The sequence below is a fragment of the Lingula anatina genome, chromosome 8 (assembly GCF_051362555.1).
Source record: "Lingula anatina isolate TDL-2025a chromosome 8, LinAna3.0, whole genome shotgun sequence".
Lineage (NCBI taxonomy): Eukaryota > Metazoa > Brachiopoda > Lingulata > Lingulida > Lingulidae > Lingula > Lingula anatina.
In genome coordinates, this window is record NC_141774.1 from 1,869,455 (window position 1) to 1,894,022 (window position 24,568).

A 24,568-nucleotide genomic window follows, 5' to 3' on the forward strand; every position below is an offset into this window, starting at 1 on the left:
ATACCATTATCTATCAAATCAGTAACAACAGGAGTCAAGTTTTTAACGACCAGCTTCGCATATTTTGACTGTGGCGCACACTCAGGGTATTGTATTGTTATAAAGTATTTCTTTATGTAATTGGAATGAATACAAAGTCCCTAAGTTGAAAAAGCAATTAAAATGCAAATTTATTGTTTATACGATATTTGCTGCGTTGTGTTATATAACCAATTTGTAGTGTGAACAAGGGTGTCACACTAAGTTATTATTTTCAATATATGATATGATATGTCACAGGCCATATACCAATCTAGTGTTTGCATTGTTATATCTTCCCGTTCCTGAAATGTCCACAACGCCTACATATTCCACGGGTTTTAGAAATCAAGAGGAATCGCGGGATTTTGCACATTTTAGTAGAGATCTAATTGTCCCTGCCTGGGTTTTACTTCCAAAATGGATGTTCAACACAGGGCAGCTATAATACTGGCCCTAGAATAGGAATAATATGAAAACAACTTGAGATAAACAGAAGACTGGTTTGAAACTTGAGTGCCGATTTCACGGTCTCTCTATTGCAAGACCTGACTGACATGAAACAAGAAGCAGTTCAGAGCTTAAAAATCTATCAAGATTTAACTAAAACCCTGGGGTTTATCAACTCTTGGCCGTTCGTGGAAGTCTTAGTCGCTGTGGAATAGGGACAAAAGACAACACCATGCACACGAGCACAATAACATATTTTACATATACACATACGGCGAGGACATGTGGCTAATCCTGTAGTTCTTATTGTTAGATGTGTCTATTATACCAACAGTACTTGGGCCTGTGACTGGTGTATATATGCTAACACGTGTATGTATGTATTATTACTGTAGGTGTGTGTCCTGTACCAGCAGTAGTTGGGCCTGTGACTGGTGTATATATGCTAACACGTGTATGTATGTATTATAACTGTAGGTGTGTGTCCTGTACCAGCAGTAGTTGGGCCTGTGACTGGTGTATATATGCTAACACGTGTATGTATATATTATTACTGTAGGTGTGTGTCCTGTACCAGCAGTAGTTGGGTCTGTGACTGGTGTATATATGCTAACACATGTATGTATGTATTATTACTGTAGGTGTGTGTCCTGTACCAGCAGTAGTTGGGCCTGTGACTGGTGTATATATGCTAACACGTGCACCCACGCCAGCAGTACTTGTAGTCCTAGTGGAGGGGTGATACCTGGACAGAATGTACGTGCAATTCCTTGTTAATTACTCCGTGTATACAATTATTTCTTGAAAATTTACATAAAGTCAGATAATACTGGTCACTCATACAGAAATATGTTGTTTCGCACTGGTTTTCCTAAAACGTTAATAATGCTTGTGTCATGCGAAACACCATTCAAACGAGAAATTAATATCCTTTTATTTATACACAATCTTTTATTTCTGTGTTAAAGAACAAAAACATATTAATTAGAAATCGTATTGTCTTTTTTCCGTCATTCCAGAGTCATGTCAATGTGGGTATTAAAGGTCCCACCCTGTGTCCCCAGCTACTGCCACGTTCACATGACGTCCTGTTACCTGCTGGGGTCACCAAGGTGATCTCACTGAGTGGGAAGAACCTACCTGTGCCACAGGTAAAGATTTACTTAAATACAAAACACGTTGTTGTTAGCAGTTTGTACATGTAGTTATACACTCCTCCTACTCATGTTTTTATTCATATACACACACACCTTAGAATTATGAAAAGATAAACTGTGATTTTTCTTTCTTACCTTGAAGCAAGAGTTCAGTTCCAAATCAGTGTTCATAACAAGGTTGACATAAATGAGACTTTCGAACTCAGAACAGAGTTTCATTAGGAATACATGAATGAAGCCCCACATTTTGCTGTACTCTGCAATAATTTTGGATAATCTCAAACTCACCCCAATGTTATTCCAGGCTGGCCAAGGTGGTTACCAATGTAAGATAGGTACAAACACCGTCCCAGCTATCAGACAGAATGATAGTGCCATAGACTGCCAGAGACACACTGTGAGTAGATATGGTGCGAGGCATATACACGTACTGTAAATATGATATGATGTTTTAAATGGCACATTTTGTTACAGAAGCTATGAGAATAAGTGATTGAACACTGGTGCCCTCAAACAAGTGATTTTAAAAGGCATATGACCGTAGCCAAACCCTAACGTATGTATGCATTCTAGGCGTGCAACTTCAGTAACGCTTTATATATTGATATTTATAATGCTATAATTGGCGACTCGTTCTTTTCATATCTTAGTATGTGTATACAGCCATCACAGGCCAGGAGAGGCATGAAATTCAAGTAATCTGGAATAATAACCATGTGATAGACCAACCTATCGGCTCTCAAGTGAGCGGTAAGTGTATATTGCTATTTTTACATGTATATGTGTACGTTCCCGTCTTTTTTTTTTTACCTGTGAGGCGCATGTTTTAACGCACGAGTTACGAAAAGAATAATAGCATTTTTATAATGGGACAAATGTCATCTGCATAAGTGCTCAAAATACACAAAATATCGTCATTGTTCTATTCAACCGACTGTCTAATAAAAATAGTTAATATTCTCATGTAAGAGTACTTCTTTAGATGGAAACATACTGCATGCACCAGCACTAATATTTGTTACACGCAAACACATACGCACGCGCACACAAACATTATGGGTACACATACATATGTTCATGATGTACATGTATTGATTTTATTGGTACTACAACACAACAACGAGATGTTTCCAATATTTTTCAGCACATTATGGATATTGATTATTGATTATTTGGTATAACACAACAATAAGATATATTCAATATATTTCAGCAATTCTGTACAAGTGTGACATCCTGGGGACCACATGTGGCCCATGTATTGGTGGCGTGGATACAAAGTTTGGATGTGCTTTCTGTGGAGGGACGTGCAAGTATCGCACAACATGCAGTGTGCCATCTGAGAGCTCTTGTCCTGACGTCATCATTAACTGGGTGAGTGCTGTAAGATTTTGGAAATGTGATGTCCATGTCACCATCCATGTACTTGTACTTATGTTAGAAGTACCATTTAGTAATTATCTTATTGTGTCATGTGAATGTGCTCATTATTTTGGCAAGCCACAGCAAGCATTATTTTCTTTGACAAACGTATGTAATTTTTACAACAAACCGTTATTATAAAGGTTTTTTGTGGACACGGTAGAAAAATCAAAAGGCATTGTTGTAGAGTATGTATGTAACCTTTGAATATTAAAACATTGTCTTTCAGGTATCACCCTTGAGTGCCCCAGTTGAAGGTCACACCAAGGTCACCGTCAATGGCACCAATATAGGCACCTCTGATGCCAGTATTCCCACTGTTAGACTGGCTGGGGTGGCCTGTAGACCTGTTGTAGAAGATTATGTGGTCTCAAAGAGGTAAGGAACAGTGGGAACATGTATATTGGGATTGAAAATTGTCTAAACTAGTACATTTCACATGGCCACGGGTATTGTTGTTCAAAATCTACTCCAGTTGAAGAAAATGAGGAATATGTAACAGTTTATTGAAATTTTATTGTTCGTTTCTAGGAAAATTTCGTGACATGCAGCAACAGATTTTACTTGTAAGACGTGATTGTTTTGATTATTTCTGACTTATGTGACCACCAGATCCTGTCCATTTTGAAATTAGTTAAACCAAATGTTTTTATGGCAGAAACCTTGTTCTTAGTATTTCCTGCAATAAAAGGTAATTGTTTTAATATCTTACTTTTCTCTCTGACAACTTTTTTCCCTGCTTTGGGAAAGACTTGGATTTGTTCTTAATGACATCTGAGCGTTGAAAAGGATGAAAACGGGCTTTCCCTTTAAGGGAAAATTTGAGCTTCCTTAATTCTTCAACATTCTTTACTTTCTTGGATATATCTCCTCCAAAAAGGAAGTTTGGGTCTTCTTCTTCATGAATTGTAAGATTTTGAGAAATCTCCCCAGAAAACTGTTTCTTGATGTCAACTCTTCTTCTTGCAAGGATCCTTTTATTAGCCTCCATGCCCAAGGCTATTCCATCTAACAAAAACATTTCTAGCAACTTTCTCAGACTTGGGCAAATTATCTAATGCAGAAAGTTGACAGTTAATGGAAACTAGAAGAACTGACTGACAGCCTTGTAGAAGTATGTTACGCTTCTTAACACCAGTTGAAATGTTACGCCATAGTTCTAATTCAACTTTAGGCACCCCAATATCAACATTAGCTGCAGTGGCATGTAGATTCATTTTCTTCTTCATAAGATCCACAGATAGCTTATTCTTAGATAATTTATTAGCAAAGTGAGCCACGCCATCAGACAAAGCGGGACCTCTGATGTCATCCACGTACAACTCAGCAATGAAACTATCAACATCAGAGTCTTCCTGAGACTGAGTGTCATCCTCACCCAGCAGCACTTCTAAATCATCAATTTCGGAGGATTCCCCAACAGGGTCACAAGCACCTCCTTGGTCTCCAAAGTAGAAATGCGCTGCTGCATATCTTTAAGATTACTTAGAATCAAATCCAGCTTGGATGACTCAGATTGCTTAGAAGTGGAGGGACCATCAAAATGTTCTGTCAGAACAACATCTTCATCACCACTATTCATAATGAATCTGTCTGCAGGTAAACCTATAAAGGTTAAAAAGTGACTATAGTATCATGAACAATCAATGTAGCTCAATTGAGTCTACTAAAATTGGATGTCCAACAAGATCATCCTGACCTCAAAAATAAGGGCCACACAAAATGAGATACCCTCCAGTCAAATATTACAACTTAGATGTCCATAATAGATCATCCCGACTCTAAATCTGGGCAAAATGATACGAAACAACGTATAAATCGGCCACTCTTCATTGAGGTACCGACCCAACTTAAGAGTCGTTTATGTAATATTTAAATCCGTACATAAAATTACCAGAAGATAACAAACTAGAAGAATCTACTGCCTACCAGAAAATCATTTACGCAAGTAGAAAAATCAGTTAACAATTCGCTCATAAAAACCACCGAAAAACTAACTGAATACACACCAAAAGGAACACGCAGCTGTCTCTTACAAATTTAACATGGCGGCCTCCATGAAATGCCATGCAGACACACGTGTAACAGAAAAATTCCTAATTCCAATCTTCAGACAAATAACTACTACGTCAACAGAATCTATCTATATCTACAAAAACAGTTTAAAGTAAGGAATGTTAATAAATTTAGTAAAAGAAAGAAACTTACTCATAAAAAGAACAAATAATGACGGCGGTTGAAATCCACGATCCTCATGTGCGAGTGGGAAACCACGACAATGACACGAGACTCTGCGAGATGTGGGACTGCGCTCTTCAGATGTTAAGACGGAGCTTGCATTTAAGACAGAACTTAGGTTTTAATTCATTTTCGCGATATACATACTGTACCTTAGATTCATGGGAAGGTAAACTGTGATTTTTCATTCTTACCATAAAGCAAGAGTTCAGTTCCAAGTCAGTGTCTATGACAAGGCTGACATAAATGAGACCTTCGAACTCAAAATTTGATTAGGAAAATATGAATGAAGCCTCACATTTTGCTGTACTCTGCAATCATTTTGGTTATTCTCAACCTAACCTCAATGATATTCCAGGCTGGCCAAGGTGATTATCAGTGTAAGATAGGCACTAACACAGTCCCAGCTATCAGACAGAATGATAGTGCCATAGACTGCCAGAGCCACGCTGTGAGTAGATATGATGCAAGGCATATACACTTACTGTATATATGATATATAATCTTTTAAATGTCACGCTATTTTACAGTAGCTGATAGAATAACAGATCGAATATTTGTGCCCTCAAAATACTGATTTTGTAAGGCAAGTGACCGTATCCAAACCCCAACTTATGCATTCTATGTAGAATTTTAGCAACTTCAGGAATGCCTTATATATTTAGATCTATATTAATACCATTATAATTGGCTGCTTGTTCTTCTCATATCTCAGTATGTGTACACAGACATCACAGGCCAGGAGAGGCATGAAATCCAAGTAATCTGGAATAATAACCATGTGATAGACCAACCCATCGGCTCTCAAGTGAGCGGTAAGTGTATTGCTATTTTTACATGTATATGTGTACGTTCCCGTCTTTTTTTTCCTGTAAGGTGCATATTTTTACGCACGAGTTACAAAAGGAATGGTCTCATTTTTACAATGGGATAAAATGCCCTCTTCATAAGCGCACAAAATATAGTCATTGTTTCATTCAACCGATCGTCTAATAAAAAAATTATTATTATTATTCCATTTTGGTAAAAAACAGAATAACGCCCAAAATCTCCTCAATAATAAGAGTTCTCCTAAAATGCATGCATATGAACTACTATTTGTAACACTTACACACATTATGGATACGCATACATGTATTCATGTTGAACATGTATCGATTATTTGGTAAAACACAACACTGAAATATTTTCAATATTTTCAGCCATCCTGTACAAGTGTGACGTCATGGGCACCACATGTGGCACGTGTATTGGTGGTGTGGATACAAAGTTTGGTTGTGCTTTCTGTGGAGGGACGTGCAAGTATCGCCCAACATGCAGTGTGCCAGTTGAGAGCACTTGTCCTGATGTCATCATTAACTGGGTGAGTGCTGTAAGGTATTGTAAATGTAATGTTAAGAGTCATGTGAATTTGCTTATCATTATGGTAAGCCACATTTTTAGACAAACGCATTGATTTCTAAAAAACAAACTATTATTATACATATGAAAGATAATAGGGGAATGGAAAAAAATTAAAAGATATATGTATACTAGAGAATGACAACTTTTAACAATTCAACCATTATCTATCAGGTGTCACCCTTGAGTGCCCCAGTTGAAGGTCACACCAAGGTCACCATCAATGGCACAAATTTAGGCACCTCTGATGCCAGTATACCCACTGTTAGACTGGCTGGGGTGGCCTGTACACCTGTTGTAGAAGATTATGTGATCTCAAAGAGGTAATCAACATTGGGAACTTATGTTGACACTGACTAAACCTGTGTCTAAACCTGTAAGATACCCGTGGCCATTATTGTCCACGATCTGCTCATTTTATGGACATTTATTATTGGTTTCTAGGAAAATTTTTTGAATGGAGCTAAAATGGCCACTGTAACAGTTAGAATTATAAGATTTTAGTAATAAGATGTGATTGTTTCGATTTAAATTGGAAGTCCTTTTTTAGGCATTTTTCTTATGCGTCCAGCAGATCCCACAAGGTCGTAAGAACAAGGAGCTATTTCTTTCATTTTGTTAGTACCTAAAATCATGTCTGTTCCTAGAATTGTGTGCACGGCAGCTGAAGCACCAGGCAGGTTTCCCAGAAATGGTTCCATAGAGGTCCAGATCCAGGGTTTAGGCAGGGTGTACAACTACTCCAAACAGTTCAGATATGTGGTGAGTGGGTGCTTTGAAATACATCTATATATCCAAACCAATGGGAATATGGAATGCCAAATGCCGGTGGTAGAATATTAGATTTAGCACATAATATTAAATGGGAACATTTTGATGATAGTTTGCCAACTCATAGTTGATTATGATGTGATAAGGTTATGTGCAGTTTTAAAAGGATGTGACAACCCTTAATATGAGATTTAGAATTCCACAATAAATTCATTGGGAACTACACACAGAAATATAATAAGTTCGATTTGACCACAAAAACGGCGTTTATGGCAATTATTCTGAAATCTTTCCCTGCCTTCCGTCACGTGGACCTTCATAGATGACCACCCTCCGTAATAAGCTCTAAAAAGCTTATAAAAACACTCTTAAAACAATAAATTTACTTTCTTTGAATGTAGGAGCGGGTTCATTGCTGATTTTGGGGACATCGTTGTTTACCCAGGGAAATCCGTTTTATGGCACTTTTCCCCACCAAAATAAGTTGTTATCCCTTTTATTGTCCCTTTCAGGACCCCAGGCTGGAGGCAGTGTTCCCGGTGAAAGGCCCCATGTCTGGTGGCACCAGGTTGACTGTGAGGGGGAAAGATCTTAACGCTGGCAACATGGACAATATCAGCTTAACCTTGGGAGAGGAAATAGTGCCTTGTGTTGTAGACAGGTCAGGATCCGTAATAGATTGTTCATGTAGACGTTAGACGATTTATTTTTTGTTTTACATGTGTTTTAGTATGTTACGTGACTAAATAGAAAATATTAAAATTAGGACTTTCAGTGAAGGTTATATAAATTTCCTAAATTTGCAGTATCTGCTTCTATATTCATTTTATTTATTTGGTTTATCTTTTAGAAATGTTTTTTTAAGACAGGGAGACATAAGCTTCATTCAACAATTGCTTTTTCATTTTTTAAAAAATGCGTTGTTAGAGTACTTTAAGGAAGTGCACTACGCTCTTAACAACACAACAAACGATGAAAAACAATAGGATTTGAAAAAAATTAATTGCATATAAAATATTTTTCAAAATAGAAAGAGTAAAAAGCAAAATTACAACCATAGCAACTGTCATGAAGAAAGTTGGATTGCTTAGAAAGAAACACTTTGTTACATTTCCAGAACCACAATTGGTAGCCATTCCACCATTTGTACCACTCCATGGGTCAGTGGGTCAAAGGTCGTGACCTCTGTCAGGATGTTCTTTGACGGCAGTGTAAGAATACTGGACCAGGACCCCTTCACATATACTGAGGACCCTGTGGTGGAGAAAATATTGCCACTGACCAGTTTTGTCAGGTAACCTACATGATACCCGGATGTGATAAGAAGTTCATATTTTTGTAATTATCTTCCAATCTGTAATAACTTATAAATTACCATTTAACTCAAGTCAACCCAATATGCTGCCAAGGTATTTCGAGCATTCTTATGTTTATTCTCCTACTTTTGATACGATATTGCTGCTTAGAATAAATTATTGATAAATGCACTTAGGTGCATAAAGTCACAGGATTTTTTTATAATCCAGCGGGGGACGGAATTTGACAGTCACTGGGAAGAATTTTGACTCGATTCAACAGCCAAAGATGTTTATATGGAACGGGAAGGAAAAGTTGCAATTAACGGTTCGTAGAAGGCAATAAGTACTTAATTTGGCGAGTATGTATACTCTCTCTCTCTCTATCTCTCAGTTGCGTGTGGTAAGGTATGATGTGCACCGTGTAAGTTAGTGTGTATATTTGCTTATGGTGATGGAGTAGCTTGTCTTTTACCAGATTTAGGAGTAGTTACCTTACCTACTTATCTATTTTTAACATGTACCGTAAACTTTAACTTGATCCAAATATTAACTATTTGATTTTTTCCTTAGTTCATTTACAAATAATTCGCCCATTACACTCTGTCAACACGGCGAACATGACAATTATCTGCTTTTGTCTTCCTGACAGAATTGCCTCCATCAACCAGAAATGTCAGGCACCGTATTAACATGTCCATCGCCCAGAGCGCCCATCTGGATTATCACATTGGTCCCCGACACTCTAGGTTCCCTGCGGTTAAGGAGACAGTTGGACACCAATGATGCCGTGGAGATCGGTTTTATAATGGATGGAGTGGTAGCAGTGCAAAATTTAACCAACATAGCTTCAACTCTTCAATATGTCGTGGACCCGTTGTTCCAGAAATTGACCAGCGACGGTTCTAGTGTGAAATACCAAAATAACATTAACTTCGTAATACGTGTGAGTCTATCTTTGCTAAAGTCGTTTTCACAGCAATGAATTAATTTGTTCCAAAACTAAAAATAAATAAATAAATAAATTATGACGAAAATAACAGTTTGTTAATGATAATAAAAAATAATGAAAATAAATACTTAATAAATGGAACGGGAATACACTAATATTGTAAAGCACACAGACGTTTTTCTACAACCAATGCGTAATTTATTACCACATTTAATGAACCACAATAAAACGTCTATTGTGCGATGATTACAGACTAAAATTAAATCCAATATCATTCAACAGGGAAAATATATCAACCTTGCTGCAAGTAAACCAGATGTGATTGTTCTGATTGGTGGACAAAATTGTAACGTCATTGCTTTGACTCAAAGCGTTCTCATCTGCACACCGCCATATTTTGACTATGGAGATAAACTGGTGACAGTAAGTATGTCATTCCATTGTAAATATTTGTGTTTTTTTTTTTTGTTTTTTTTTTTGTTCGGCGGTAAATGCATGCCCACGTTTTATGAATGGTACAAAGTGTCGTCTGTCTCCTGCTTGTTTGGAACAAAGTAGAGGATACTGCTCTTTCAAATGCTCCACTTCTTAACTTAATGAAAACTTGAACACAAATCTGTCGGAAACATTGCTATAAAAATGCCCCCTTTAGGTAACTCATTCGGTTTTATTTTTTATTTAAGTCAACTACTTGTAATTATAAGTCACGGTGAACATATTTCACATTCACGCATATTTTGAATAATTGGACGGCATTATTTTTCTTTCCAGATACGTATAGGTAACTTACAGTACCAAGTGGGATATCTAAACTATGGGGATCCTCCAGTAAGTTATGGCTGGATAGCTGGGTTAATTGTCCCTGTTGTTATTCTATCAGTCATTGGAATCATCACTATAGCCGTAGTCTATAAAAGACGTTCAAAACGCACAACTAGCAATCACATTGGCTCCAATGCCACGGAGTACCTCGGTCTAAGCAGTCAAATCACACCGCCACGTGCTGTCCACACGATAGAGGATGCCTTGGCGCTTGTGAAGGATGGCGACTTAAAAGCTGCTTTAAAGCCTTTACTTGTGAGCAGAGAGAGGATTAAACTTGGGAAGTTATTAGGCACAGGTGGGTCAATGTTCATCGTGTAGCATACATGTTCACGTTACTCTGTAGTTAAGGTTCCGTTCACATGTCAAGTCTATTTTCTAAAAATCTATTTTCTATTTGCGGTATCTTGTGATCACGGTCTGTGCCCTAAATACCCCGCGGCGTAATTACTGGCAGCGCGAACCAGTTACTTCCAAGGCTGTAATTAATACTCGGCTGCGCTCGGATTAATCACAAGATACCGCGAATAGAAAATAGATTTTTAGAAAATAGATTTGTCATGTGAACGGAGTCTAAAACTCACGCTGGAGTCTGAAGTTTTAAGTCTTCTGTTTCCCCATCAACTCGCCAGTGCCCTCCCTTCAACATATCTCCACGGTCACAGCATCAGTAATTTTGCACAGTGCATCTGGCCAGATCTATGGGTAGATTTCGCTGAAGTGAATGTTGTATTTAGTAAAGTGCGAGCTACGAATTACTTGTTTGTTTTCTTGTTTGTTTCAGGACACTTCGGATGCGTCTTTGAGGCGATTTATGAGGACAGCGACCATTACAACCCATCTAAAGTAGCCGTGAAGACTTTCCAAGGTACGTGGTATAGAGGACTCTATACGCGTCTTGTGATATAAAATATCAATACGTGTATGTATTCAAATATTTTAAAATAGAAATAAATGTGCTTCAAATTAATAAATGCTGGTAGCAGTGATGATGAAACACTACGCTTACACACACACACACACACACACACACACAGAGACACGTACACACACACACATATATACATCGGTGAACATGCAGATTCTCCTACAGGGAAGGGAGCAGATATTCAGCACCTAGATGAATTTCTTAGAGAAGCAGCTTTGATGACGTCATTTCGCCATGATCACGTGTTGGCACTACTTGGAATATGCTTTGAAGTCGACGGCAACCCCATGATTGTATTACCATATATGGCCCATGGAGATCTTAAATCGTTCATCGAGAATTCCAAGAATGTGCGTAACGATTTTTGTTTTTAATGAAACGTGATATTTGTTCAAGATCATATTGATTAAAAAGTTTAATTAAACGAGTTCATTGGAAAACTTAGAGAAGATAATTAAGTGAAATATTAGGAAATACAAAATTTTGAATCCAGACCCGCTGAAAGCGCCTCTTTGATCAAAATAAAAATTACAAGTTAATATCGGGAATATCGTATTATTTTTATGCTATGGATAATATATGCATATTATGGTATGTTAGGCACCTACTGGACTACAGCTGCTGCAGTTTGGTTTGGACGTAGCCCGGGGAATGGAATACCTTGCTAAGAACAAATTTGTCCATCGGGATTTGGCTGCAAGGAACTGCATGTAGGTAGTTTTCTCTTTCATCTCCTTCACATAAAAACAATACTTAATATAGTACGTTTTGCGTAAATAATAATCTTATAATTATAACCAGTTGGATAAGTTAGCGAAGCAGTTGTTATAATAAGCAAAATAAATTAAAACCTCATTTTCTAGTGAGACATTAAAACGATTATTATTAAAGAGGTAAGCAAAATATCTTAGTTTTTCACATTTTCCAGGCTAGATGACCAACTGCGCGCCAAGGTGGCCGATTTTGGCCTGACTCGCGACGTATACACCACTGAATACTACAGTTCCAGAGACAAGCAGGCCAAGTTGCCGGTGAAGTGGATGGCGCCGGAGTCCATGGAGAGGAACGTCTACACATTTAGATCTGATGTGGTATGGCATGCGGTTATATCTAGTTTTACTTCGAAAATTACTGCTATTTCACCATTATTGGACGGTTTTACATTTTTTTAAAGTCTGTAAGCTGTTGGACACGAAAAATCAAATTTGTTTTAAAAAATGTAAAATGATTGATTGATATATCAATATGAAAATGAAACAAAATAAAAACTAAAATTAGGAGATATCATGTTATAATCAAGTAACATGGCTTCATCTTTCTCCTCTAAGATTTAGAACGTTTTTGTTTTTAATCTTTTCTCTTTTGTTTATCTTATTATCGTACCTGAGTGGAAGGCATCAAAATATGTTCATAATCGCCTTGCAATAACTGCCGCAACATTTGAAGTTATATAAAACGTTCTGTTGTCCATATATCGTTTTATAATTTATGCTATCCTTTTTTAAGAGAGACAGAGTACAAATGTCAAAACACATTTGTGCTTAATATGTTTCTGTTGTCATTATATAAAACTTGCTATATTGTCTACAGTGGTCCTATGGCGTGCTACTTTGGGAGCTGTTCACCCGCGGTAAGGTACCGTATCCTGGTGTGGATGGATGGGATGTTCTACAGTTCCTTAAACTTGGGAGAAGATTGGACCAACCCGACTACTGTCCTCAGCACGTGTAAGTCCTGCTCCCGCGTCCACAAAATAATCTATGTGTGTATTGCTGGGAGAGGGCAAACTTAATTGATCAGTATTAGATAACATGTTATCGTAACAGGTTTTGAATTTTCGGTTCCTTTATCTGGTGCTATCTTTGTATAATTCTGCCTCCTGAATCAGCGTCTCCCTGTACCAGCTACATGCACGTATATCTATATTATGTATATACAGTGTATACACATACATGGGGGCAGGCAAAATCTATATACACGGCATGTATAGACGGGTCTAGGAGTTGGGGGCACAGTTAACCATCAAAACTATAACGGGAAATGAAAAAGGCTTCGAAAATACACTGTAGTTTATAAATAAAGGCAAGTATTTGTCGTATACTGGGATCTGGAGTAGGTTGGCAATTACAATACAATAATATGTTGGTCCCGCTCTTGTTTTCTTGGTTGTATTCATTTTTGCTCCTATCTTCTCTTCTTACCAATTCTAGGTATCAGCTCATGCTGAAGTGCTGGTCGTGGGAGCCAGAAGAGCGGCCAGACTTCACCTCTATTGTAACACTTATAGAGGAGACAGTGAGAGATAACACGGAAGTTGGTGGAGAACCTGGTCACACAGAACGTGGGGGTAGGGAGGATAATTACCACGCATATATTGAAGTGGTCTAATAACAGACAGGATATATTATTTGTAGATCTATGCAATTGAATCCAGATCACTTTTGGACCGTGATTTTCAATAAGTTTTGACGATGACAATGCTGCTTTTGTATTTGCCTGCCAAGCATGTCAAATAATTTTATAATTAAATATATCATTCTGTTTAACAAAATAAATACTTCCATTCCTACCTCCCTCTAATTTGGATATTGGAGGCGGTCACCTAATTTTACCAAATATTTGCTGTCTCAACGCATGTGGCGCACAGTGTTCTTTAGGATCTGTATTATCACATGATGTGCATAGCATGTAAGAACAAAGTTGGCCCAAAGGGTGCGTGAAATCATGGACAAAGTAAATCATTTAATGATATTGAATATTTAATAATTGATGAGCATATTGTGAATCCAGTTAATTCTGCCAATAGGGAATTTAATAAAATAATGTCACATGGTGTACGTTTTCCGGCTTAGATACAAAACCCCAGACATTACTTGTGGCAATCTATTGGCGCTCCAGTAATGTCTTATGGACTGAATGCCTTACGTACTATGTCCAAGCGTCTAAAGATTATCGGTAAACTTCAAAACAGACAAATACCATTTAATGGGCCTAAGCCCTAGATCTCATGCCTCTCACCATTTACATATCCATAAGTTTCAAAAGCAATGGGTGAAAAGGCTGTCGGTTTAAAGTATTTAGTTCGTGTTTATGTAGTGTGATATATTTAAATAAACATTGAAACTGGAATCAGATTTTCTCCCACATACTGTAGCATACTGTTGCCATTTTTGCCATTTCGACTGCATCGGTTTCCAAAATGCGATAGCTACATAGGAATAAATATAATACTGAAAAATGATGGTATTTATCAGTGTTATTTTCTGTTTTAACCTCTTCTGTGTATCGTGTATTTTCAGCCTCTTGATGTCAAATATGTATCACTTTTTTCCGCATTGCTAAAGGGTTAAGATTTTAAACGTCTTAAATGAGATTGAAGGCTAAATAAACAAAGCAATTGGTCATTATTAAAATGAGTATTTAAAAAATAACTGCTTAAATCCCGTCGGCTTATCAAAATTCTTTAAAGTATTTGGGGCCATTTAGAATAAATTATCCGAGTGCTTACAGATTCGTTAACTAAATATGGCTGGCCACAGTTCAAAAGCGATACCGCTAATTCCATGGTGGTCTCCCCGCCCCCACTCTCGCCGTCGCGGCAGGGGCCTAGCAATTAAACTTCGGAGCCAAGGTTTAATCCGTTAACGGCGCGTGTGGAGGCAGGGAGACCATCAGGAATCAGTGGCCTCGCTTTTTAAGTTTGGTCGGCCATATTTAGTCGGCGGATCAGTAAGTACTCGGATCATCTATTCTGAATGACACCTTTGTCACAACTTGAGCGCATTCTGAACAAGTTGATCTGATTCTAATCGAACCATATACAGCCAAATTAATGTCGATTACTTAATGTGTACTATTCCGCCGATGGTCCCCCCGCCCTCACACGCGCCGTCCCTGAAGGGGCCTAGCAACTGCATATCAGAGCCGAGATTTAATCCGTTTTACATTTAAGCTTTTCGACAGCAGCCAAAACTGAACGCGTAAAAGATCCCCTACAAAAGGCTGAATCTGGTGCCACCTGCTCAAAGTTCCGGTTGCTGATGACGCTGTGCAAACGAAATTTTAATAGATTTTATTGCAAATTTACAGTTTTGTAATTCACACTTCTTGACGTATTGTCCTATTTCAAATTATTTTACTCCGAATATCCAAACTAAAATCCTCCTCGCCTGAATCTCGCCATAACTCTGACAATCTGGGGAATTTTAAGAGGACTTAACCCATCTTTAGCGCTGGGTGTTTAAATTCAGCCATCCCCAAGAGCTACTGATTTGCCAGGAGGTCTAAAATGTGTTAATAATAATAATAATAATAATAATATTAATAATAATAATAATTATTATTATTATTATTATTATTATTATTATTATTATTATTATTATTATTTTATATTTTTTCGGCAATTATCTGATGAAATTTGATAAATGCTTTACTTTTCCTCAGATTAGAAAAATGAATTTATGAATAAAAAAGAAATCAAAAATTCAATTTTAATACCCTTTATTGCGTTTGTTGTTCATCAAGCCCTCGTCCACAAAAGCAATGTGAATTAAATTAAGCAAAGGGGAGGATAACACGTCTGATTGCTGATCTTAACTTTTTCCGAGTATGGATTCTTAAGATAAAATGCGTTTTCGATAAAGCTATACATAAGTTTATCTTTGTTACGTAAATGTGTGGGGTTTACTTTTTTTAGCTAGCGATGAAGCTCCTTAGAATCCAAATTATCTTCTTTGTTCCAAGTCATGATGGTGGATTCAGCTAGAACGATTTGTTTTCTTCTTTACACAGCCATTACGACATCTGTAAACTCCTCCTCGGAAATTTGATCAACCCTGAAACATAAGTTTAACTTCTATGTCATAAGTTAAAATACTGATGGATCTTTGAAGATCTACTATAAAGATCTAATATGTAAACCAGGCATCCTGTTGTGGCGGCACATTGTGTAACTACCTATATATAATATGGAAATGAAAGATGAGACTGTGTTATTTAGTTTGAGTACAGATTTTCAAGAAAAGGCGTGCCCTTAAAGGAAAAGCCTAATTAATTGATATAGCCTGCATGGATACTTACATAATTACATGATTATTTGAATGCAGTTTATCCATAAAATCTGTTATGGCGGCACAATGTTTCAATAAAATTTTATTTTGTAACCTTAAAGTATTATATTTGATCAAATGTCATATTGAACCATGTTTCAACAAATACACACCCATATCAAATGTCCATTCTCCAGCCATTTTGTACCTTTTTGCTGTTTTTATAATATGTTTTCTGGGTGACATGTGATTCGGTTTCTACTTCAGATCATTTCAAACATTTTTAATGCAGCTGTAGCTTTGAAATTGCCAAAATTGAGAAATGCATTTTTTTAGATAGTTCAGTGGATCACTTGACTTTAACTGTACTGAAGAAAGTTACCCATACAGTGTTCACTTTGTAGATGCGTGTGAGTAAACGATATAAACATTTGAGATAGAGACCCGTACATTGTGAACAGTTTCAGGGGTAATCCTAGAGAGGGGTAAGAAACGTCCATTGTTCTCGTCAGTGAGGCTAACCAAATTCAGGGTATGTACGCACAGACAGAAAACTTAAGTATTGTGGGAACGTTACTAATGAAGCCACTGGTAGTACTAGTAGATATCAGTCTGTAGTCTTGAACAAGCACCTCCTTGACGAGTGAACAGTTGTCAAAAACAAAAGACCCAGGTGTGGTAGATCGACTACTGTTCGTGCGTGCCGCAAAGACCAAGCCTAATAGCCCCTCAAGATCACAAACTAATATCCGGTGCTGACGGTTAGGCTCGTCATAATCATATAAGTAGCGCGTTTCCACCCCCTGACAGTTTGAACAGATAGTGCCATCATACCTTTTTCTGTCCATGTCACTGAATACAGCTCTGGCATATGACACGTTGTCAACTGCTCTCTTTTTGTCACACGTGCAATAGGAGTACCTGTAATTAAATAGTACCGAAAGCAATGAGTCAGAAATGTCATTAGCGTTTTTTGAAGGATCTAAGCAGTACGTCTGCTAGGTAGTAACACACGGATTACTTTGTTCCATCAAGGATATTGTTGTCTAGAAAATTTTACCTTATTTTGAAACAACTGGCCAATAGATTTTGATACTCAAGAATCAATATGATCCAAATCGATGTGTTTCACTCTGCATTTTCAAGCAAGACCCAATACTTACAGAGAATCATATCTGTATACAGTGTTAACACAGTCCTCACTCTTTCTACAGCCACCTTGACAAGCACAACCGAAGATGTTACACGATCCAACACCACAGTACGGAGTCCCCTGCAATAGGGTAAGTGAACTGTATGAGCGCTTTCCATCTCATTTACACGCGTAGAATCGATTATATAACACGCGTTTAAATGTAGAGCTATGCTGTTGTTCACATCACACTCGGAAAGATTTTGAATTTATTGAATTTCTCATGACGAACGGAACAGCCAATGTCATTGGAAAAGCAGATTTCGATTCGCGTGCTTCAGATTTTGAAAACTTAGAGCAGACGAACGGCACTAAAAGCAGTACGTTCATGTTTGATGCAGTGCATCTGACACTATTTTGGGATCAAACCAAGACTGTCGTCATAAGCAAGTTGCGCGAAAACCGCGTTAAACTAATGCACTTTCAGGATATCAGATACAGGATTATATAAGATGCTTCCAATGTGACACACACAAATACACTCAACTTCTCAGGTTTTGTCTCAGTATACATGAAATTGTTTTAGTGACGTTTAATCTATGGTGAAAAATTAATATCACATTATGCGTTCATTGACGTACCATTTTGCAGTCGGCACAGTAATCGGAACGTACGATAATACAACAGACTGCCTGCCCAACTTCTACCATGCTTGCTGCAACAAAGACAGCAACTAGCAAAATGGCACTACAGCTCACCATGGCCTGAGATAGCTGAAAGAGTAATAGGAAATCAACAAGATGAAATTGTGCAACGACAAAATGACGTTTGTTCACTTCAAGACACTGTAATAACTCACCAGCTGAGTTGTTTGAGATTGGTTTGGTGAAACCGTGGCAACTCTATTTACAGCCTCTATAAATGTGCCTCTAGTCTCAGTGAGTCAGCGGTACCCTATGTTCAAGAGCAACGTAATGCATTGTGTTAAATCCTTAATTTCTATGAGCTCTACCATCAGCTGCCCCATAGTATGAGCAGCAGAGCAAAGATAAAACAAGGATTAGTCGAACTCCCTAGATATTAAGGGTGGACTGCGTCGTGCTGGCTGTCCTTTCAGTAGGTTCACCGCGTTGACAGGGACTACTTTTATTTTTTTACAATACATTTAATGTGGTTGGTGTGTTATTCCCAACTTTGACGAACGTACCTATATTAGCACATCAACCAGTTTAAGCGGCAACACACGTCATGCTACACGTTTACATGTAGTGCCATGCTAGTGTTCACATCACAATCGGAAAGATTTCGAATTTATTGAATTTTCAACAGACCTCATGCTACACGTCCTTTTTATTTTTAAAAATACAAAGGAAATGATGACATAGTTTATTTAAAAATATTGAATATTGATCAAATGTGCATTGGGTGGCAAACATGGACATTAACCCAATATTCATTAAAAATTGGTGTAGCACAGTCTATAGATGAGTTTGTACTAGTACATTAAGGTATACAATTGAAAAAAAAAAAAAGCAAAAACAAGCTTATTTTGTTTTGTACTACCACCAGATTTTAAATACAAAATACGAATGTGTCTATATAATACAATGTAGTTGTATAAATAAATTCTATAGTGATACGAATAGGCTTTTCATTATACTAAGGTATCAAAAAAGATGTATCTTTAAATATTTTTAATGCAAAGCTCTTTGACAGCAATGTGGTAAACATTCTTTAAATGAGCTCGAGTATTATTGATCTAGCGCGCAATTCAATCGATAGTAGTTTTCTTTTCCTTCAAGAAATGACAACTTTTCAGCTAAGGATTGTTAAACTTTCTGTGATCTTTTGTATTTCAATCACTTACCGTACCTTTGATTAACGCTGCTAACCTTCTTTGTTTGAATTTGTCACAGTTCTACATAATTTGATGTTTAAATATGAATAAGTCGTTGAGGGTATTGGACCTAAAAGTTTTAACAAGTTAGTCTCCGATAGTCGCAATTTAACCTGTGTAACAGTATATGAGCCGGATTCTACTGATATTTTGTCCTACTGGTTCTAAATAGATGACGACTGCTCTTAATGAATTTTGACACGTCCCATGTTTCTAGTTTCAAGAAAAACAAGCACGTTGTTACCGTGTCTTTAGCTAAGCTATTAAGATTTGCATTCAGTTAATTATGGAATAGAATTTTTTGGTTTGATAAATCAGATAACATGTATCCAAAAGGTTTACTGGACTGTCTACTCACGTCCTATAAAAAAGGATCTGCCATATAAAGCAAATTAGATATCTACTACACATGTGAAACCAAGACGAAAGAGAATGATAACCCAATATGTTTCGTGGTGGAGGGGATCGTTTTTAAAGGATGTGCTTTAAATTGTGCGATATAACTATAGAGTGTTTTTTTAATAGAAAGTAGAAATTCCCATCAACCTTTTCATACCCACCGCCACTAAAACAAAATTTAGAGCGAAAGAGAAGGTAAGTCTGAGTGGCGCCCTTAACTTTAATAAAATTGCCCTCAAACATATAAAAGGGGGCATTCCTAATATAGGATACCTACCAGCCGTGTGGTTTGCTATTGGCTTGATGAAATCTGAAACTGAACTAATTTTACTCGCAAATTGGATAATATGCGGCTTGTCAGTCCATCATTCCCTGCATTACAACATAAAAGATGTTTTAAATACTCGTTTCTGTGACCTCTAATAGCAGCTTAAATGTGGTTGTAATAGCATTTTAACATTCTGTCGAAATTCAGCACTATGCGGTTGCCCTTTTAGAAGTGACACGCTATAAAGGGTCTTCTTAGTTTTAAGTGATGTACTAAATTTGATATATTTAAAATTAAGAGTAATTTCTCACAATTTGAACGAGGATTCATGTTATCATTATTATTCAAAACTTCAAGGTTGGTATTGAAAAGCCCGGTGAAACACACACCCAGTATTGAGTTGATATGATATGAAAATTAAAAATAGAATCAGATTTTCTCTCACATACTGTAACATATTTTTGTCGTTTTGACTGCATCGGTTTACAAAATATAATTTCTACATCGAAATAAATATGATACTGAAAGTTGATGGTATTTCTCAATGATATTTTCTGCACCAGCCTTCCCCGTGCATCGTGTATTTTCAGCGTCTTGATGACAAACGTGTCTCACTTTGGTTCCGCATTGCTAAAGGGTCAGGTTTTCATCGTCTTAAATCAGATTTTAGGCTAACCAAAGCAAGGGGTCCTTATTGGAAAATGAATATTTTTTTAAAAAATAACTGCGTAAATCCCGTCGTCTTATCAAAATCTGCAAAGTATTTGCCACAATTTGAGCGCATACAGAACAAGTTGAACTGCAGACTAACAAATTAGCGAATCAAATACGGCCAAATTAAAAACAATGCCGACTGATCTGCTGATGGTCCCCCGCCCCCACACCCGCTGCCCCTGCAGGGGACTAGCAATTAAATCCCGGAGCCAAGATCTAAGCCCTTTAATAAACATTTATGCTTTTTGACAGCCACTGAATGCGCGAATGACTCCTTACAAAAGGCTGGATCTAGTGATGTTACGCCGCTGTACAACCTGAGTTTATTTTAGATTTTATTGCAATTTTACAGTTTTTTTTAATTTACACTACTTGACGTATTTTTCATTTTAAACTATTTTACTTCGACAAACCAAACTTAAATCCCCCTTACCTGACTCTCGACATACCTTTGACAATCTAGAAAATTTAAAGAGCACTTGACCCATGCTTATTAGCGCTTGGTGTTTAAATTCAGCCATCCCCTTGAGCTCCTGGTTTGCCAGGAGGTTTAAAATATGATTATTTAATTTTGGTAGTAATTTAACAATTAAGCAACTATCTGTTGAAGTATGATAAAATGAATTAATGGATAAAAAAGAAATCAAAAATTCAATTTTAATACCGTTTATTGCGTTTGTTGTTCATCAAGCAATATGAATTAAGCAAAGGGGAGAATAACACAGTCTGAATGCTAATCTGAACTTTTTCAGAGTAAGGATTCTTAAAATAAATGCGTTTTCGATAAAGCTATATGCTGTAAGGTATCTTTGCTGCCTAAATATGTAGGGTGTACCTTCTCAACAAGCGCTGAAATCCCTAATAGTCCATACCGTCTTCTTTGTTCCAAGTCATGATGGTGGATTCAGAATAAAGAATAAAGTTTATTTCTTCCCTACAGAGCCATAACGACATCTGTTAACTGATCCTTGGAGATTTGATCAACCCTGAAAGATACGTTTAACTTCTATTTTATAAAACTTCTTTCTCATCTAAATTCATCTCCCGTATAACACATTTGATAAAAATACAATAATTCAACTGTTTTCCTTTCTGACTGTTTTCCTTTTTTAGGTCAGACCAATTTCATAAACTTCCAATGGAAATGCGAAGAGAATCCTTCGCTTCACCATATGTATCACATTGTATATCTACCTATACATAATATGGGAATGAAAGACAAGAATGTGTTATTATTTTGAGTACAGATTTTCAAGAAAAGACTTCGCCTTAAAGAAAAAGACTATTCAAATGTTAAAGCCTGCATGGATACTCAAGATATGTTGAGATAGTCTGGACAGAATTGCATGATTATGTGCACGTAGATTATCCAGAAAATCTGTTATGGCGGCACAATGTTTCAATGAAATTTTATTTTGTGACCTTAAAGTATTATAGTTAATCAAGTGTCATATTATTCCATGTTTTAACAAATGCACGCCCTTATCGAAGGTCCATTTTCTAACCATTTGAACATTTTTTTTCTTTTTGTATATAATGTTTACTGGATGATATGTGACTCAGTTTCCACTTCTGTTCATTTCAAACAGTTTTAATGCAGCTGTATACTATAGCTTTGCAATTGCCAAAACTGAGAAGTGCATTTTTCAAGTTTATCAAATACTTCAGTGGATTACTTCTGTATTTAACTGTTCCAAAGAACGTTGCCCATACAGCGTGAACTTTTTAGATGCGTATGAGTAAACGATATGAACATTTGAAATAGAGACCTGCACATTGTGAACAGTTTGAATAGATAGAGCCATCATACCTTTTTCTGTCCATGTCACTGAATACAGCTCTGGCATATGGCACGTTGTCAACTGCTCTCTTTTTGTCACACGTGCATTCGGTGTAGCTGTAATTAAATAGTACCTCATACAATGAGTCAGTCATGTCATTAGCGTTTTTGAAGGATCTAAGCGGCACGTCTGATAGGTAATAACACACGGATGATTTTGTTCCATAAGGATATTACATGTCTACAAATTTAACCTTATTTGTAGACAACTAACCAATAGATTCTGATGCTTAAGAATCAATATGATCCAAATCGAAGTGTTTCACTCTGCGTTTTCGAGCAAGACCCAATACTTACAGAGAACCATTTCTGTATACAGTGTCAACACAGTCCTCGCTCTTTCTACAGCCACCTTGACAAGCACAACCAAAGATGTTACATGATCCAACACCACAGTGAGGGGTTTTCTGTAAAAGGGCAAGTGAATCGTATGAATGTATACCATCTTATTTAAGGCTGGGTCACACTGCACTTGCTACCTTTTGGCAACGTTTTGGCAACCACAAAATCTGGCGGTCGCTTGCGATCGCTTTGCAAGCTAATTTTAAAATGTGGCCAATTTTGATAGGCAACCGGTAGCAAGCCGATTTCGATTCCTTCATCCGAAGATTTTGAAAGCGTACTAGTAGAGCAAACGAAAGGCATTCAAAGCAGTCCGTTAATGTTTAATGCGAAACTAATTTGAAACTATTTTGGAATCAAACCATAACGCAAAAACCACGGTAAACTAAAGCACTTTCAAGATATTAGATACAGGATTATATAAGATGCTTTCAATAAGACACACACGAATACACTCTCATGTTTTGTCTTAATAAACATGTAAAATCTCGCCTCACACGTTAATTGACGTACCTTTTTGCAGTCGGCGCAGTAAGCGGCATTTAAGACGATACAACAGACAGCCTGCCCAACTTCTACCAAGCTTGCTGCAACAAAGACAGCAACTAGCAGAATAGCACTTCTGCTAAATTTGGCTTGAAATAATTGAAAGAGTGATAGAAAATCAACACGATGAAATTGCGCAACGACAAAATGCCGTTTGTTCACTTCAAGACACTGTAATAACTCACGAGTCGAGTTGAGTTTGGCTTTATGAAACTGTGACAACTCTATTTACAACCTCTATAAATATCCCTATAGTCAGTTAGTCATTGGTACCCTGTGTTCAAGAGCAACGCAATAGATATATGTTAAATCCTTAATTTATATGGGCTCTACTATCACCTGTCTTATATTAAGAGTAGCGAAGCAAATATAAAACAAGGATTAGTCGAACTCCCTAGAAATTTAGGGTGGACTGCGTGGTCCTGGTTGTCCTTTTCAGCAGGTCCATCGTTTGATTGGCACTACTTAAAAAATTTTAACAATACATTTAGTGTGGTTGGTGTTATTTCCAACTTTGAAGAACGTAATTATATTGGCACATCAACCAGTTTAAGCGGCGACAGACGTCATGCTACACTTAATAATTATTTTTAAAAATACAAAGGAAATAATGACGTAGTTTATTAAAAATACTCAATTGTAAAGCCCCCTTTACACTAGTCGACGTCATTTCTACGTCCCGTAGTACGGCCCCGTTTTAGAGTGAAAAAAACGTATAATACTTCACGTGCCGATCATTGAAAATTCCTTCTTCAACCAAAGCGATGCTTGAGTATCCTTTTTACGAACACAGCGCTGACAGTTTCCTGGTCGCTCAAAGGACGCAGAAAGGACGCCGTCCAGTGTAAAGGGGGTTTAAGCAATTGTGTCATGGCCAGAAATGTGCAGCATTCACGCGATACGCGAGGGCGAAACAGTAGGGCTTCAC

General features: G+C 37.2%; 2 protein-coding genes across 2 annotated transcripts; one reads left to right on the plus strand and one right to left on the minus strand.

Moving 5' to 3' along the window:
• The first annotated feature begins 1,353 nt into the window (after positions 1–1,353).
• Positions 1,354–14,635, plus strand: LOC106160204 (hepatocyte growth factor receptor). The gene is made up of 19 exons (XM_086994074.1): positions 1,354–1,359; positions 1,488–1,619; positions 5,644–5,736; positions 6,001–6,100; positions 6,488–6,648; positions 6,861–7,009; positions 7,334–7,448; positions 7,970–8,118; positions 8,575–8,751; positions 8,984–9,080; positions 9,405–9,698; positions 9,987–10,127; positions 10,476–10,824; positions 11,311–11,394; positions 11,620–11,804; positions 12,055–12,164; positions 12,383–12,545; positions 13,045–13,181; positions 13,665–14,635. The coding sequence occupies exons 1-19, from the start codon at positions 1,354–1,356 to the stop codon at positions 13,840–13,842; spliced, it is 2,820 nt and encodes a 939-aa protein (XP_086850200.1). The 3' UTR covers positions 13,843–14,635.
• A 1,321-nt stretch (positions 14,636–15,956) lies between these two features.
• LOC106160243 (uncharacterized) lies at positions 15,957–18,405 on the minus strand. The gene is made up of 4 exons (XM_013536787.2): positions 18,276–18,405; positions 17,666–17,775; positions 17,337–17,423; positions 15,957–16,289 (listed from the first exon to the last, which is right to left on the minus strand). The coding sequence occupies exons 1-4, from the start codon at positions 18,393–18,395 to the stop codon at positions 16,238–16,240; spliced, it is 369 nt and encodes a 122-aa protein (XP_013392241.2). The 5' UTR covers positions 18,396–18,405; the 3' UTR covers positions 15,957–16,237.
• Positions 18,406–24,568: the final 6,163 nt, after the last annotated feature.